General features: G+C 34.2%; 1 protein-coding gene across 7 annotated transcripts in view; it reads right to left on the reverse strand.

Annotated features, from left to right (window-relative positions):
- The window catches only part of CORIN (corin, serine peptidase), a 151,820-nt gene that overhangs the window by 49,296 nt on the left and 85,577 nt on the right, over positions 1 to 16,947 (reverse strand). For 6 of the 7 annotated variants that reach the window (XM_062575517.1, XM_062575519.1, XM_062575522.1 and 3 more), the window contains exons 6-9: positions 11,924 to 12,037; positions 4,638 to 4,745; positions 2,188 to 2,298; positions 1,179 to 1,295 (exon numbers count right to left, since the gene is read on the reverse strand). In XM_062575517.1, the coding sequence (XP_062431501.1) occupies positions 1,179 to 1,295; positions 2,188 to 2,298; positions 4,638 to 4,745; positions 11,924 to 12,037 (450 nt within the window). The remainder of the gene's footprint in view (positions 1 to 1,178; positions 1,296 to 2,187; positions 2,299 to 4,637; positions 4,746 to 11,923; positions 12,038 to 16,947) is intronic. The other variant, XM_062575518.1, reaches the window with a different exon arrangement.

Raw genomic sequence — 16,947 nt, forward strand, 5'->3', positions numbered from 1 at the left:
TATTGCACTGCTGCCCACAAGCATTAATCAATTCGTCATGACAACCCTGTATTGGGCATATAGAGACCCTGAAGAAATCAGAACCTTATCCCTAAGAACTGACAATATAGTTTATACAGCTTAACGAAGTAGGCATATCTATCCTTACCTCAGTAAGTTAACTTTGTTTCCTATGTAGTATACATTGAAGCAATGGAGATACTTTCTTTTGCTGTCACAACTGATTGTCATATTTTACAAAAACATCTAATCCGACTTCTAATTTTTTTGACTTCTAAAACTGTTACAAATCTTTATATTGTAGAAGATTGCTCCAGCTACTTCTTTTCCTTCAGTGGGTGAGTCTCAACTCTTTAAAAACCTCTCTGTGCTACAGTATAGAGTTTTCTAATCCCAGCGCAGCCAATGCTGAGTTTCTATAAACACACAGAATGTCCAAAAGACATTCTATGTCTTTTGGAGGGATTACAGACCCAGCTGTCAGTACATCTACATTAAATTTCTATTTTCACAAAATGAATGACTGCAGTAATGTCAATAGATGACGTAATTACATTTCCTTAAGGTATGTAGGGAAGGAAACTGTTTTTCACATTCAGGCACAGGTGAAGGTAATAGTCATTTGTAATCCTTATATCCTTGTACACAAAGGCTTTGTATCCTTATATGGACAAGTAAAAAGTGATTACATCTCAACCTCACATTTCTATGCTGATTTCACATATTTACTGTGTTTGCAGCAAAACCAATACCTAACTTATCAGTCCTATTCTAATGACCTTTGAATATATTGTCCTGTTACAACTATATCTGACAGAACACTCACGTTTTCTAAACAAACTGAATTCTTGAAAGTTTCTGAGACGAGAAAGATATTAATAATTTTCCCACTGAAGGAAAGGCTGCAGTGTGAATCCATACCTTATGAGAGGCAAGAGAATTCACATATGAAAAATACATTCAAATGCCCCAGCTATCACAACAGTATTTTGTGAAAGCAACTAATAAAGTTATGCTTACAAATTCCTTTGTGAAAGCAGAGATTACACCACCTTAGTAAGAGTTATTTCAAAAGCAAAGTAGGTCCATTTGTCAGACAGTTTTAGCTAAAGGCACTTCAGAATAAAGAAGGCACTTATAGGTCCAATAAGAAGAGTACAATGAGGTAATATCCTTACTTTCACTGCAGTTTTCTTCATCACTTCCATCTTTGCAGTCATTATCTCCATCACACTGGAATGCACTGGGAATGCACTGCCCATTTTTGCACTCCACCAGACCTTGACTATGACATGCTGGAGAAAACAGACAACATTCTGATTAACTTAGGTTAATTCTAAGGAAGGCCTTAGCTATTTTTGGACATCATATTGAAGTTACGTTAGGAGGCTCTGATAACATTGCTTATCACTACGGTCACTAGATATTTTTCATTGTACTATCTGTGTTTTCAATAGCCTACAACTGTGCTGATTTTTAGGGAGCTAAATGTTACATGGCAGGTGCTAGCAACAGGTTGAATTCAAGGTTCAGCTGTTTCCAAAGGAAAATCTTTACTCATATAAAGATTATGTCATCTTTTCTTAGCTCACTTATTTACATCTCCTTATTTGGATTAGGTTCTTAGATTTCAGGGAAAACTGCAGATAGTGGTTGTGAGGTCAAGCACCAAAAGACAAGATATTAGCACCAAAGGTACATGAGCAAATGCATTATGATAACCTTAATCATTTAAAAACATTTGCTAATTCCCCAGTATTTGATTTTGCAAGCAAAATGTTCTTCTAGCATAGTTTTAGTGTATGTCTTTGTCATCATCATCATCACTGGGAGGACAGAAGTTCAAACCAAGACAAGGTCAAATATAGACACTCAGAAAGCTGTCACAAACTCAGAATGCCATAGAATTTAAAGAGGTACATACATTCATTCATTATTCTAACTGGAATACTGCATTTAACAAAAAGCTAAAACATAAAGCTACACTGGTACTTTTTCGCAGTCACAAGAATCTTTAATGATAATTGCTGCAACTGTCTAGCAGAAAGGACATTTGCCAGTTACAACCTTCTGAAATTAAATAAGCTTATGTTTTGTCTTTCCAAGTATTCTTATTATATGACATTTGGGGTTTATTTTTTAATGAAAGAAACAGTAAAACTTATTTTGAGATTTAAGGAAACTTACAGCAATTGATTTCATCTGACTTGTCTGTACAGTCATGGTCACCATCACATACCCAATCAGCTGTTATACATCTTCCATCTCCACACTGATGATGCATCATTGGATTACAATCTGAATATAGTATAAAAATACATTCAAAAAACTCCAATGATATATTACCAATCTCATAATTTCTATGTTTGCTCAATTATTCTATGCTTGTAAGCTGATCATTTTTGCTAATTCCTGTGCCTTAGTAAATTGTGCCTTAGTAAATTCCAGTTAGATTTTTTACTGTATCTGCAAATTATTTGCAGATGGTGGTTACACACATTCTGAATAATATGTCTGTTTAGATTGTGTTGTATCCATTTACTTTCTCAGGTGAACAACTATTTCCATTTGCAAATAAGCAAGATTCTAAGGTTTATTAAGTAGATTAAAAGATCTTCTGGCTTCCCATCTCATGGGAAGATGTTCAGTAAGCCAACCTTTTCAGTTACCATCAGAGGAAATCATTCCTTACAATTACTTTTTACTAAGAAGTAAAGAAATTGTTTCTCAATTTGGTACATTTAATAAATTTGATACATTTAGTCAGAAACTGTGAAGTTTTTGCATATTGACAGATTTTTCCATAAAGTCTAAGAGGAAACTAAGCTAATCTTTATGTTAGTCTTTTTGTCAAGATGCTTCCTCAAATAAAGAAAAGGATTCTGTTGAGAAGGTTGAGTAAAGGAAATACACATAGTCATAAAAGCTCTTAGAGTACGTCAAGCTTAAGAGAATCATTATCATACCGTATTTGCGTTTTAGCTTTGGTGTACTTTTCTTAGAGGTTTGGCAGGCAGGGGAGGAGGGAGAGTTGAAAATGTTTGACATATTTCTATTTCTCTCCAAACTGATTATCAACCATATTAATTTACTAAGTATGGAGGGTGAGATATTAGTCACATAGACATTTCAGCCGGTTATGACTTAGTGGTAAAAATCCAGCATAGCTCATGAAGGAAATGTTCACAAGTGAACTATAAACAGAAGTATCTGCCTCCACTCCACACTCCCTGGAAGCTTGATGAATACAGTTCATACCACTGAGACTGCATTAGTATATTTGTTTAGCTATAGCACCACAATTGTCCTCAGTTCATCATGAACACATACTTAATGAATTATTCACAAAGTGCCTTTATGCCAGTGTCTGAGGACTGAGATCTTGACCTTGGAAATGCTATGGCCTGGCCGTACACACAAAGTATTTGAGTGTATTCCAATCTGCCCATATATTATACAAGTTCAAAATGCAGTGTAAACACAGATAAGTTGGTAGGAAAAAGGATTTGGACATGGTCCAACACTGCTGTTCCAGTTTGTGACTTATTCACTCAATCTGACTCAGGGCCAAATAAAATAGGTCAGCTTATGCGGTCTTCTTCAGCCAGGTAAGTCATCCTGGCTGATTTTACATTGAAACAGACAGAGAGCACACATGCAATCCAGTCTGCCAAATCTGCTATGAAGCCATTTGTAGCCTGTGCAAACAGAAGAAGTCAGATCTGAGTTTTTTTATATAGAAAAATGATCTCAAGATAGGTATGGTAGGATTCAGATCATGTTTAAAAAAATCTTTCATCAGAGAAGGTTCATGAGACAAACCTCCAATCATCATAATGCAAAGTGGTAAAAAGTAAAAATCCTTGAGTATTTTTAATTTGAAGAAGAAAAACAATAGAAATCTCAAAAAAATTGATTTTTTGCTTTGAATATCTATGTACTTTTTCTTTAGAAAAGAGAAAGAAGAAAGTGATAAATAATATTTACCTTTTAAAAAGTATTATAAAGTTACCACTTAATTTTTCTCAAGTGCAGGACTAGGAGGAAAAGTTAGAAAAATAAAGTTTTCTTTATTTTTAAGAATTTTAAAAATTTTCAGATGTTTACATATAAAGATTATTAATTTTTATGCTAACGCTCCATTTTTTTCATGAGAACGATTGCAGGTAGAAAGACAGTTATAACAAGGCAGAAAGTACAAAGTCAATCAAAAACAACATTCTAAGCAGATTTTGATGCTCATACTATGCAAATTCCTGAAGACATTTATAATAAAAACAGTTCAACTGTAAAACTGTTGGCATCTCCAGTCTATGGCCTCTTCTGGTTTGCTTTAGTCTCAGTTAAATTCATCCAAGTGAGCAAGAACACAACTATAACATCTTGACTAAGCCTAAAACAAATAACAAACCAGAATATTTCTACAAAACACTATTACCTCCAAAATTTGAATTAACCCCAAACTCTACTTCTAAACCTTTTCAATTTGTTTATAAAAGTGTGAACTGTTTCTACGTTGCCAAAAAGAACACCACCACGGTATATTATTGTTTTAAGCATTTTTAAGAAAAATGATTTCCAGTCTAGGCAATACTACCATCCTATAGACTTTAGGAAGTATAAAATCTTCTATTTACCACAGTTTTGTTCATCACTAAGGTCTCCACAGTCATCATATCCATCACAAACAAAGGTATAATTGAGGCATTTTCCTGTGTTACAACGAAATACGTCGTCACTGCAGTCTACAAAACAAAATTTGCAACATGTCAGCGTAACATTGGACTGTTTTGTTATAAAACATCAACACTTGAATATGTTAACTAAAAAAAGATTAGCTAAAGATATCTCCCAATTAACAATAATGCTCAACATGTATCACATTTTTTTAATCTGATATAGAAAACAAGAAAAATCAAAAATATTTTTGGACATTTTTATTTTGTTTCTACCAATTGCTTTTCAGTTATATGATCAACAGCAGGAGGAGAAAGTAGTCCCTGCATTATAAAAACTGTATTTGATTCCTCTTTGCTCTCCTTTCATCTGCCACAAACTAATAAATGCAAGGAAGTCATCTGGGAGAAATTTTTTGGAACACTAAACAAAGAGTACTCAAAATGTATTCAAGCTGTGGAATAAAATGAATAATGAAAGATACTAAGAAACTGAAATACTTAATTCCGGTTAGATTATACCCTGGTAAATAAGCTAGCAACCAAATGAGCTGGGAGAAAACAGAATGATATCTCAATCTTGCTGACAAAGATAATCATGAGAAGATTTCAAGGCATAAATGATTTTGTCCCAAGTTTCATCCACAGTAGAATAGCAAAATGCCTTTTCCATTAATATATTTGCTACTTGGAGTCAATGATTAAAAAATAAGAACCTGAATATAATGCAGAGTGAGGATAAATCAGGGGCAGTGTTCTTTCTAAAAGATACTGTGCACCCAAAATCTCACCATGATCATACATTCAAGGCAAAAACACTGCACAACTGTTTTGGAACTGGAGATCATCAATCTTGTGAAGAAATACGTGCATTCTTGTGACTGTTTATACATCATTGTCATATGCTTTGAACACGTAGTGACAGATGAATAACTGGAGAACTTATTTTTTAGGGACAGCTTTTCATAATAATGTAAAAGATTCCTCCCTTTTTTCTCATATGTTATCAATCACATCCAGACATGGCTATGTCAAGCTGTTTGTTAATGCTTGGTAAGTCATACAGAGTAGCCCATTTCCCGAAGAGTAACATTAATTTCTCTGATCTCGATAAAAAGATTTTTCCAGTTGACTTTCATTATAGAAATATTTTTTTCCATACTAGTAAAAAGTACAGTAAGCAGTTAATTTCCTAACATTGGCTAAGTTGAAGCGTCCATATTACAAATACAGACCAAAATATTTAAAAATTTATATACAAAACATCATCAAAGAAAGCTGTGGGTTTTATAGGCTATATTATTGGGACATCTTTGAGTACCTGACATTGTTATTAGATGGAGATGAAGCTTCTAACTGCAAAATGAAGATCCACAGACCCTGCTTTTGAGCCTGACTTTGATCTTACAACAATTAGAAAGTATGAACTATGTTTTACATAGGTTTAGGCTCAGAATATGGCCTGATACCTTCTCTTCAAGGAATACTTACCACTGACATCTCTAAGTGAGTTTAGCTTTTCTTTCCATGACTAACACCTTCAGTAAAGTCCTGAAAAATATTCCTCAAGAATACTCAAAATACATGAAAAGTATCAGTTTTAATAAAAACAATGGAACTCACACTGTAGTTAGGAAAAGGGAGAGGAGAGAAAGTAAAGTTGTCTGGTGACTGGTCCTATTAGTAATAAATCCTTGAATACAAATACAAAGTTGGGAAGTGGCAGACCTAGTTTCACTGCCCTCTTCTAGAAGATTTTTCCTTCACATCTGGCCTTTCCAGGGAGAATGCCAGGCCTGGAGAAGAGCTGGGGGGGACAATCTTCCTGTCAAAGATGCCACTACAACCAGGGAAGTTCTTTTTGTCCTTTCTTCCTGGAACACACAGGCATTTTACCTGAGCCCTTTCCCAGACAAAATACAGGAACTGCCCATAGAGCAGGGACTATAACCCAAGTTTCTCTTCCCCAGCTGAGAGGTTCAACCACTGCCTAATAGAATCAGGCTACTGCTTGTTTCTCTCTCCTCTTAGCCTGCAACTCCTGCATTCATGACTGCAAAAGTTTCAAATGAAAGATGTTCTAAATACATTATACACTGCTAGGCACAGTACTTTCACAGGAGGTGGGCCACAGGATTTCTGCTCCTCCATGTCAATGAAAGTCAAGAATCAAAGTCTACAAATTCATAGGTGAGTGTTTTAACTACTAAGATGCAAAGGCAAGAAACCACCATATTTAAAAAGAATGAAATTCTACCTTCAGGAAATCTTAATCTTAAAAGGGGCTTAGCTTCCGCTTCCACGCAGTGTTTAACGGGTAGTGCTGAGGCAGATACTTATGTTTCAGCTAAGTGCAAGAGCTCAGAAACACCCCTGTCCTCACTAGATCTGAGAACTTCCCTACTGAGTGATAGGGAGTTTGGTTTGTGTTTCTGGCTTGCTTAATGCTCTCTAGGGGCTATACAGGCAACCTATCTCCCTATCTTCAGATGTCCAAATCACCCTGCTGAAGATTGATACCTCATTTTATGTCGCGACACCTACACGGATAGTGATTTGATTTCACAGCTCTGGTGCTTGAATTTACTATTATACTTCCTTAGTAGTCATAGGAATCTGAAACATCTGTTAGTAGAAAAGGTAGTAAGAGATCTTAAGAGCTGGTTTGGGAAGTCTGTCAAGGCTTTACAAATGTCAACTCTAGAATATGCATATTAATCATTTCTTGTTCTTCTCCCACAAAAATATTTATGCTTTCTACTAGTTTCACATCATCTTTGAAATTCTAAGCAGAATTCATAGCACAATGCCAAGAACAGGGCTTCAGGACATGAAACAATATAATATCACTGTCATGAGTGTGGTAGTCAATAGCTCATCGGCTTAAGAACAACAAAAGGCATGAAAAGAGTAAATACCAAGAAACCAAAACTAAATGAAAATATGTAAGTTCTAGTTTCATATAAGCAGAACAATAGCCAGCTGAGAGAGAAACTCCAAACATTATTTGTTTTGAATCTGCAACAGCTTGAACTACTCTGGCAACCATTTATCCTCCTCGAGCAGTTCGTAATTCTGGCAGTTTCTCTATTTCTTTTGCTCCTCATGGAAATGAAAAAAAGCTGTCTTTTCCGACAGTGCTTCCTCTGGATAAGTTCACTGTTTTATTTCCATCCATGCCGCAACTTAAATTTCCTTAAAGCTGGAGCATTTTTTCATTAAATTAAATACAAATTGCTATTTCAAACTCCAAAAAACCTAAATCTATCACAAAAACTGAACAATTTTCTCCATTCAGCAACCCTTTGACTTCTGTTCAGGCATGCTCTCTGTGAGAGAACAAGTGCAAGTGAGTGAAATCAATTTTGAGTAGTATGAGTATTGCCATATTTTCCCATTATGTTTTGTCACACTAATTTCCTCTAGAAACAATGACTAATTTGAATGATTTGATTTTCAAACAAAGCCTAAAGTTAACTATTTTATACCAGTTAATTACAATACATAAAGTCAAAAATCTTACTGGAATTATTTACCAGCAATTTCTCTTTCCTTACTTCCTTATCAGGAAATGACAAAGTAATCAAGCCTAGGTCACAAACAAAAAAAATCTTTAAATCTAAACATAAGCAAGAAAGCAGGACTATTTTAATTTGAATTGTAAAGCATACTTACAGAAACAGCTTTCCAAGATCTTGTTTTTATAAAATTATACATCTCATTTTAGTGCATCCAATTACACTGGCAAGCTTCAGTCTTTTGAATCTAAATCAATCAAATACCCTTAAAAGATGCAATTAGTTACACTTTAAAGATTCCTGTTTCCAAAGTGTATGAAATGCTTTTAACTATTTATTTAGATGAAAAAAATATGCCATCTTCTGAAGCTCTAAGTGCTACTGCCAAGACATGTATTTCAATAACACATACCAAATCAAGCTAAATGAACTACTGTGACTGCAATACAGTTCACAGCTGAAAAAAATCTATTTCTCCAAAAAGAAAAAAATTATCATCAGCATTAACTGTTATCATTCCTGAGAAATCTACTTGCTTGCATGCTGTTCCCATCTTATGTTATAGCTTTTAAGGATAAGAGGAAGCAGAGCAAGAATCCAACAAGGAGTAAGTCTGTAGCACATCAGAGATTGAAACAATTCTGGAAAGAGCAGGGAACACATGCATGGTCAGGCCTCCACTGTGAGAGAGAAAGAAATCTCTTAAGGGCACAAGAACACTGGGGCAGAATTTACTGAGAAAAAGGAAGTTCCTGAGCTGATGGAAACCAAGCCTGGAATAAAGGTCCCAGCTTTCAAGGAAACAGTCAGCAAGGATGGTTTTGTCTATAAATCCTTTTTATTTCCATTCTGCCTTACCAAGTTGCTTTCAGTTTTCTAATATAAATGGTTAATTATTATTATTTATATTCTAATCAAACTTGGCCTTTTGAGTGTAAGAGCCTTTTGGGAAGTAATTGCAATGAAAAAGACCTAGATAGATCCACATCACAGCTGACTGACTCAGGGTCTCTTCACAGTCATGTAGACTGTAAAAGTCTCGTGCAGTCTCTTCACAAGATTGCAGTAATGTTTTTGGGTAATTTTGCTCCTAAACAAATCTACTGCTACAAAAGTTTGCTTGCCAGAAGAAAGAGTCCAAATAGTTTTCTCCACTTGTGTTCCCCAAACTCCTTGCTTATATTACTGATGCAGCCAAAATAGCCATTTATCTAAAATAAATGTTGTTATTGTTTCATTTTCTCCACTCCCCCCAAGGTTTACAACAAAAAAATTAAAATAAATTTCATAATAGATAGAAGTTTTCTAGACTCAAATAAAGCTTGGGCTCCAAGTTTTCCATCTATTGGTCTGGATCCCATTAAACTAGAAAGTTATGTATATATATGCACTAGCAGTTAGAATTTAATTTATACAAAATAAAACAAGGCATACAGAATCAAAATTTGATTTTCTTTCTTAGGTATCACAGCTAAATTTCTAAATACTTAATGACTAAATGGTGAATATCAACTACTTTCATTATTATGGAAATCCCTATCACAGTAAATTATTACTCAAGTGCTTTGCATGTAAAGCATGAACTGAAAGACTTATAAGAATGAATATAAGACAAGACTTAAACATTCATAGCATATACACTGAACAATTGAGTATTATTCTAAGATTTTATAAATTAATCATCTACTAAACTTAATTACAAGTTCATTATAAATTAAAAACTTCTGATGAACCCTATAGGAAGAAAGTAGGCTCTTCAAACTACACTTACACTTAAAATTTCTATATATTGATTGGCTTTGAAGAAAATATTTTAGAGGTAAAAGTTACTTCTGTCATTCATTTTTTTCTAAATAAATTTGAATATGTTTTGCTTTTTTTATCAATAGAAGAATAAATCTTGTCATTCCAATGAGATTTAAAAGAAAAAGCTGCCTTCACTCATTGTGATGGTATTTATCAGAAGAGGGAACATGAATTGTCAATATACCCAAATGTCTTTTTGTAGCATTCTGAAGGGGGAAGATAATGAAAACCAACCCAAATATCTCATACTAATGCACGTTTAAAAGCGTGTTTAATGTAAAGTAGGAATAAAACCGTGCCATGCATAGATAATAATTTTAGTGTTATTACTTGGCAACAAAAATAACTGCTACAAGTTAAAAGTAAGGTTGTCCTGCGTATCTTAATGGTGTATTTTCACCAACCTATTTAATAGATTTTGGTAAAAATGTTCCTGTAACTGTGGTGACCGAAGTATATGGAGGGTGGAGGATTGCAAGAGAAACAGCATCTTTTATAAGATAAGCTTTCAGGCAAACAAGTCTTCCTTCAGGTTTGCTGTTTCTCTTCTACAATTAAAGAAGGTCTTATTTGAAAAAAATTTGTCTTTTTCTCCCCTCAATTCTTAGCAGGTGATCTAATAAAAGATATCTTCTGCTTGTAAACCTTATGTCTTCTAACACACAGGTTTTCTTTTAAAGGTAATCTTAACTCATTAAATTTAAAAAGCTTGTTATTTCAAGACATGTAATTTTTTTCCCTTATATTAACAAGTTTTTCTTTGCCCATTTCTAATGTAACATGAGAACCAAAGTCTCATAGGCATTTTTGAAATTTCTAGGCTACATTAAAACTGAACTTAACCCTGACAGGAAAAGCTCAAAGATAAAAACAGGCAAAACTTGTTACGTATTGGAAATTATATAAATCTCCATTAAATAAATTGTAGACTATTAAGGAAAAAACACACTGTAATCTCATTCATATTGAGACAAGGAGGAAATTGCATCCGCTATTTATTCCTTAGAGAATCCCAGATAAAATCTATCAGCAACTTTCTCAAGAATGGTTTCATGAATCCTGGAATGCCCAGGAGATGTGGGCTCTTAAATCATTAATGAGAAAGAAATCTTCTGAGATGACTCTCAGCGGCCCAGATTGGAATTCAACCCAAGCACTGATATTTTCCAAAGTCTGAATGCACAGCACTATATTGTGGCATCATATTATACTGTAGTCCCTATTTAGTCAACATTCCTCATTTTTCTTTTATCTTTCATTTTTTTTCCTTTTCATTGATTTCCCACTGTACATTTGTTCAGTTTTCCTAAAGGCAGTAGTAGTCCTAGGATGTTCTTCATAGCACAGAAAAATACTTGGGAGCTCTAAAGATACAGTGGAGAATGAAGTAAGAATTTAAGACGTTAATCATTCATACCTATTTTTATTTTCTACAACATCCTATTCTGGTATTTATTTAAACAGACGTCATATAGGTTGAAGCCAAAACTTTCTAAGAGATGGTTTTGCATGAACTGTAGAATTAATGCGAAGTATTAGAAGAAAAATGCACTGAATAGTTTTCAGTTGATTGTTTCCTAGCGGAAGTGCTATTTTTTGTATATTAGTGATCCATTAAAAAAATAATTTTGCCCCGAAATACTTCTGATCTCTACATCCTTCCCCGTAGAAATCTTAGCAGTTCAATTACTGATGAAATCTGCTTGCAAGCATAAACTTTCAAAAATCTAAACCACATTCTGTGGTCAGACTGAGTAAACCTAAAAATATTCATTGGCAACTAAGAAAGAGTTCAAATGCTCATATATGCAAATACCATGCAAAGCTCTTATGCTATTCCAATATCCTTCTTTAGTTTTTAGGCTTCCCTGACTGGATTCAGTATGTGCTTCAATAGAGCGCCACAATATTTAAGAAACTTACTGCAGTGGACCTCATCACTCCAGTCATCACAGTCATTGTAGCCATTACACTGCAGTTTCCCTGGGATGCAGATCCCACTAGCACACAAGAAACTCTCATCTCCTCCACACAGTGCTGGCAAAGAAGTGAAAAAAAACATATGTTAAGCTCTTCAGAGTGAAAATAAATAATAGGAAATGAAGGATACTTTGAACAATGAATGTTAATTGATACATTTAAGCAACAAACCCAAAATTTATCAAATTCAAGCACATTCAGGCTGACATTTTTTCCTAGCTTTAGTTATTTAAAAATTAAGTATCTAGATTGAGTTTGTCAGGGAGGTTCAGTTTTACCACTAAAGAAGAAGCACCTCTACAGGATAACTCTTAAACACTGACTGTAGGATGAGATTAAATATGTTTTTTTTCCTCATTAAATAGATACTTGGGATTAAATATGCAACTAAAGTTACAATAGATGAATCTTCGCAACCTACGTGTTCAGCCAGAAGATTATAAAATTGAGATTGAACAGTCATAATACAGACACTTTCTACAGTGTCTTTCTAGTTTTTTGGGGGGAAGTATTCCCAAAACATTCTTATAACTCCCTGAACATTAGAAAAGCTTCATTATTGCTATTTTATATATGGGGAATTGAGATACCTAGAGAGATGAAAAAAAACCCTGGAGCTTTGGATGGCACTGGAGATCTTTGCAGGGCCATGAAGTTCAGAGAAAGAGCACTCAAAATCTTCTATAACTCAAATCCTTCAAGACACTTAAAAATAGGCAGATATAGATCACCATAAAATTTTTTACATCTTAGCCCATGAAACAGAGACCAAAATTCCAAGCCTTTGCTTTAAAAACCTTTGTCTAAGAAAACCATATAAAGCATATAGATATAGGAACCCAAAGTAAAGACGTCAAGTGAAAATTATATGGGCTTGCAAAGCGAATATGTCATGTAAAAAACAAATATTCAGTACAAGATCTATTTTTTCCCAAAAAAGCTACAAGTAGCAATAATGATGATCAGTAAGGCTAAACAAACAGAAAGTTTTTCCTTCAGTAAAAGATCAGCAAAAAACCCTTGATTTTAACGATACATATTTGAAGTGATAAATAGCTTTCAGAAGTGAAGGAAAAAAACTGGCAATTTTCCAAAGTAAAAACTACAAAATGTAATTGTGTGTGAAAACAGTAATTTCAAACAATGAAATCTCATGAAAGGTCAAAATTCTCTCCATAGAAATTCCCGTGTAATTCAGCTTTGCACTTACCTTTGAAAAGAACAATAAAGCTCTAACTGTAGCCTTCCATCTTTACCAGAGTGCAAATCACAGATATGACAAATCAGCAGTTTCAGCAGCAGCAGTTACAGAATCTCTTCCTCCACTAAAGCCATCTCACACCTTATCACAACAAAGCTCTATACTTTCCATTTCAAACTGTCTTAATTTGTCTAAAGTGCAGTTCCTATTTCTTATCCCTTCACTTTTTGAACTTAATGCTTAAGCAAAGTCTGTAAAGTAAATTTATAATCTCATATCTCAAAAGCCTGTAAGATGCATACTGAGTATTTTCATGGTAATTTTGCATTCCTCATAAAATGTCTAACAGAAGTGCATTCACAGAGGATACACTTTAAAATCAGAATAAGGAAACATAACCAAATATCCAGTGATACGATTTTTAGTAATATGAGCTTCAATGGTCTCAGTTCAGCACTGTAGTAAATGATAGTACAAAGGTAATACACTACATACATTTGAAATAGTCATTAATAAATCAATGACTATGAAGATGTTTATGTCACCATTTTATTTAATTTTCACAGTGAACACACTCATGTTTAGCCAGCAATAATGTGCAGCTGTACTCAATAGGATTCCTAATATAACTGCCATATAGAGTCGTTACTCTTAAAAGAAAGTACCATGCACAATAGTCTGTTTGTTAAGCACATTCTTGGGCAAACAAAAACTGAGCTTAAGTGGAAGATCAATCCTAAATCTCATGTACCACTAACATCCCATTTAAGCTCCTCTTTCTGTAACCAGCATCTCACTTAGAGAAAGAAGAAAAGTTCTTTGTAATCTTTCCCAAGAGAGGCCTCTTCTGAAGAAAATCAGAGCATACAAGTAAATACATTTTACATGTGTTCAGAAGAATACAAAGAATATAAAGTCAAACAAAATGGAAAGCAAAATGATGCTGATGAAATCTGGATATGTTTCAATAAGTATGTAGATATGATTTGGGGATATAAAAGATGAAAGGTAAAAAGGGATGAGAAAAATGAACTAATACATACTGACTCTCCATACTGTTACATCATTTAAAATCTTCTTTATTTGCTTGTTAAACCACACTGCTTCAGAGAAATTCTAGAATTCATTATTCACTGATGTATCTTTTAATACGCACATCATAAAATTAAACTTAATGGAAACTTTTTCTTAAAATTTCATACATATGTCTTTTATTTAAAATCTTAAAGTGTTTTACAGTGGACAATAGCAAGTGTGTTTTTTTTTTTTTTTTTAAAAAAAAGGCAAGGGTCCTTTTAAAAAAAAAAAAAACATGAAAAGCCAAAGGATAGGTGGCTGAAGTGATTTGTCCAATGACAAATAAGGAATTAAATGCACAAAGTGGTTTATAGAAGTCTCTTGCTGAAAATCTAAGTCCAATTCAGAAAAAGAAAATTAGATTATATCCCTGCTCTGACAGAGTTTCCTTGCTCATTTGTTACCTCTAAACGATTCCTAATTAGTCTGATTCTCCTCTGAGGTTAAAGGTTCTGAAAAGCAAATCCAGTAAGAGGATATTTATGTTCCCTGTACTACACTTTTAATGCTTTGTCCAGATCAGTTGAATATATGACAAGCTGTTTGATATCTCCAGCTCAGTATACTACAAAAACTGTTCAATATTGCCAGATAGGTATTCATTTTCCTCAGTTTTTCATTAATCTCTCTGTTATTCAAGCTACTAACTCTATCTTTCAATCACTTCACAGTATACATGGAAGATATCTTTTAGTGAAGAAGTAGCTTGCCCACTGTCTCTATATAGTGTGTTAGATATGTCCCCATTTGCAAAGTGAGCCTTAAGTTTCTTCCAAACTATTTTTTCTTGAGCATTCTCCAAAAAAACCTAACTCCTAGAAATCAGAATGTTAAAAATTGGCTTGTTTCATTCATAAAAAGTGAACAGTGTTTTGACCTCTAGGAGGGATAAGTTACAATTACAGAACAGCGCAAGATCACATTCTGTTATCAGTATGCTATGATTTTCAGAGTTGTAGAAGTAATATGTGTCTGACGTGAAGTATTATCTGTCTGATGATAACAGATCTTAAATCTGATGGAAATACTGCTACCTCATTTTAAATAAAATTCCACCTGCAAATACATCTAATATGTCCCTTCCTTTCCCTACTTCCAAGGGAAGTAACCTTGTTCATTGTAATCATACTGGACCCAGTATATTGCTTTAGTGTCTGCAGCATCTAAGCCTTTTCAGTGCTTTGTGAACTTCTATGAGCTTCCCATTAGAAATGTAAAGGTACTGAAGCACTTTGGTAGACCAGTGTCTTGTTTTAGAGTCATCCCTAGTTCAGCTTTGCTACTTTCCCATAGAATTTCTAATCCTTATATTTAGGGCTTAAGTCACAATAATATATCCATTAGTCACCTGGATGAACTAAGTACTGTCCTGCTTATGATGATATCTCATGGATTATGAATAGACCACATAGTTATCTTGCATCCTATTCTTGCTAAAATTGTTTCATAGCAGGAGCACAGCTAGGAACTCTTGTTACACCTGAGCATCTCTGTTTTAACCAACCTTCTACTAAGAGTTTGATATCAGTCCCACTTTTAGCCTCACTCAGAGGTTCACATGGTCACTCTGTCTATCACTAAAACAACTGGCAAAATACATAGCAATCTTTTGGATCTGCAGAATTTGCAACACAGACTTCCTTTTCACCCTTTCAACCTTATTCTCAGTTGCCACTTGGGCATTTGTCTGAGGGCTTTTTTGGTGTCTTGTAGAGATCACAAATTTGGTGGTGATTTTTTTTTTCCTTGCATGGGTGTCTTCCTTTCTGCTTTTTGCTTTTCCCAGGGTGCCATTAGACAAGCATCAACTGCTGTTCAGCGTGTTGTCAACTTGTCTGTCTAGCCTTCTGCATTCCTTTACATTTAAGATATCTCTGCGCTCATTCTTTCCTGTTGGACATGGCATGCTTTGACCCTTTTCGTGAATATTTCTATATTCTTCCTCTAGCCCTAGATCTCGTTCTCTCAGCGGTTTCATCAGTAAGCCAAAATCCAGTGCCTCAATTGAAATATCCAGTTTTCTTTTCACATAGACTTTTATGTCCTGCCTTCTTGCCTCTAGGGTAAAAAAGGTAAGAAAAAAAACAAAGACCAGTGTTCTCTGTACAGTCTCACATTTTCTGAGGCCCACAGAATGCTTCAGGTGACTTTTCTCAGCTGCTCCGTTATCAGTCCTGAAAACAACTCCTTACCAGCCAGTTCGTTCCTGTTCTATGGTAAATAGTAAATGAGTACTCTGCTCTTGTTTCCATTATTCTGCTGTTCATGATATGTTTCTTTGCTAGACAATACAATATTTTTACAGGCCTGAGTTATTCCTTAATGCCTATTTGCTCTGTTTATTACGTCTGTTTCATTTACCTGTTACTTACATTCTTCTGGTTGTGAATCTCAAGTTCAAGTAGTGCAGACTGAATGACAACAAAAAAGGTTTCCACACTTACAAAACCAAATTAACAAGAAAGAAAACATTCAAGATGTATTCTAACAAAAAAATTACAATCTACTAGCTCTATTATATACTGAACAAAGAGTTTAATTCAAGGATACAGTCTCTCCATATAACAAAGATTTGATAAAAAGTAGTGAAAATAAAAAGAAAATTTTGTGAAATTATAAAGCAATAATTATAGAACTTAAGTTCTACTACAAAGTTTCTGGAGGTTTTCAATTTCGAGGAAAAATTTAA

The sequence above is a fragment of the Rhea pennata genome, chromosome 4, assembly GCF_028389875.1.
Source record: "Rhea pennata isolate bPtePen1 chromosome 4, bPtePen1.pri, whole genome shotgun sequence".
Lineage (NCBI taxonomy): Eukaryota > Metazoa > Chordata > Aves > Rheiformes > Rheidae > Rhea > Rhea pennata.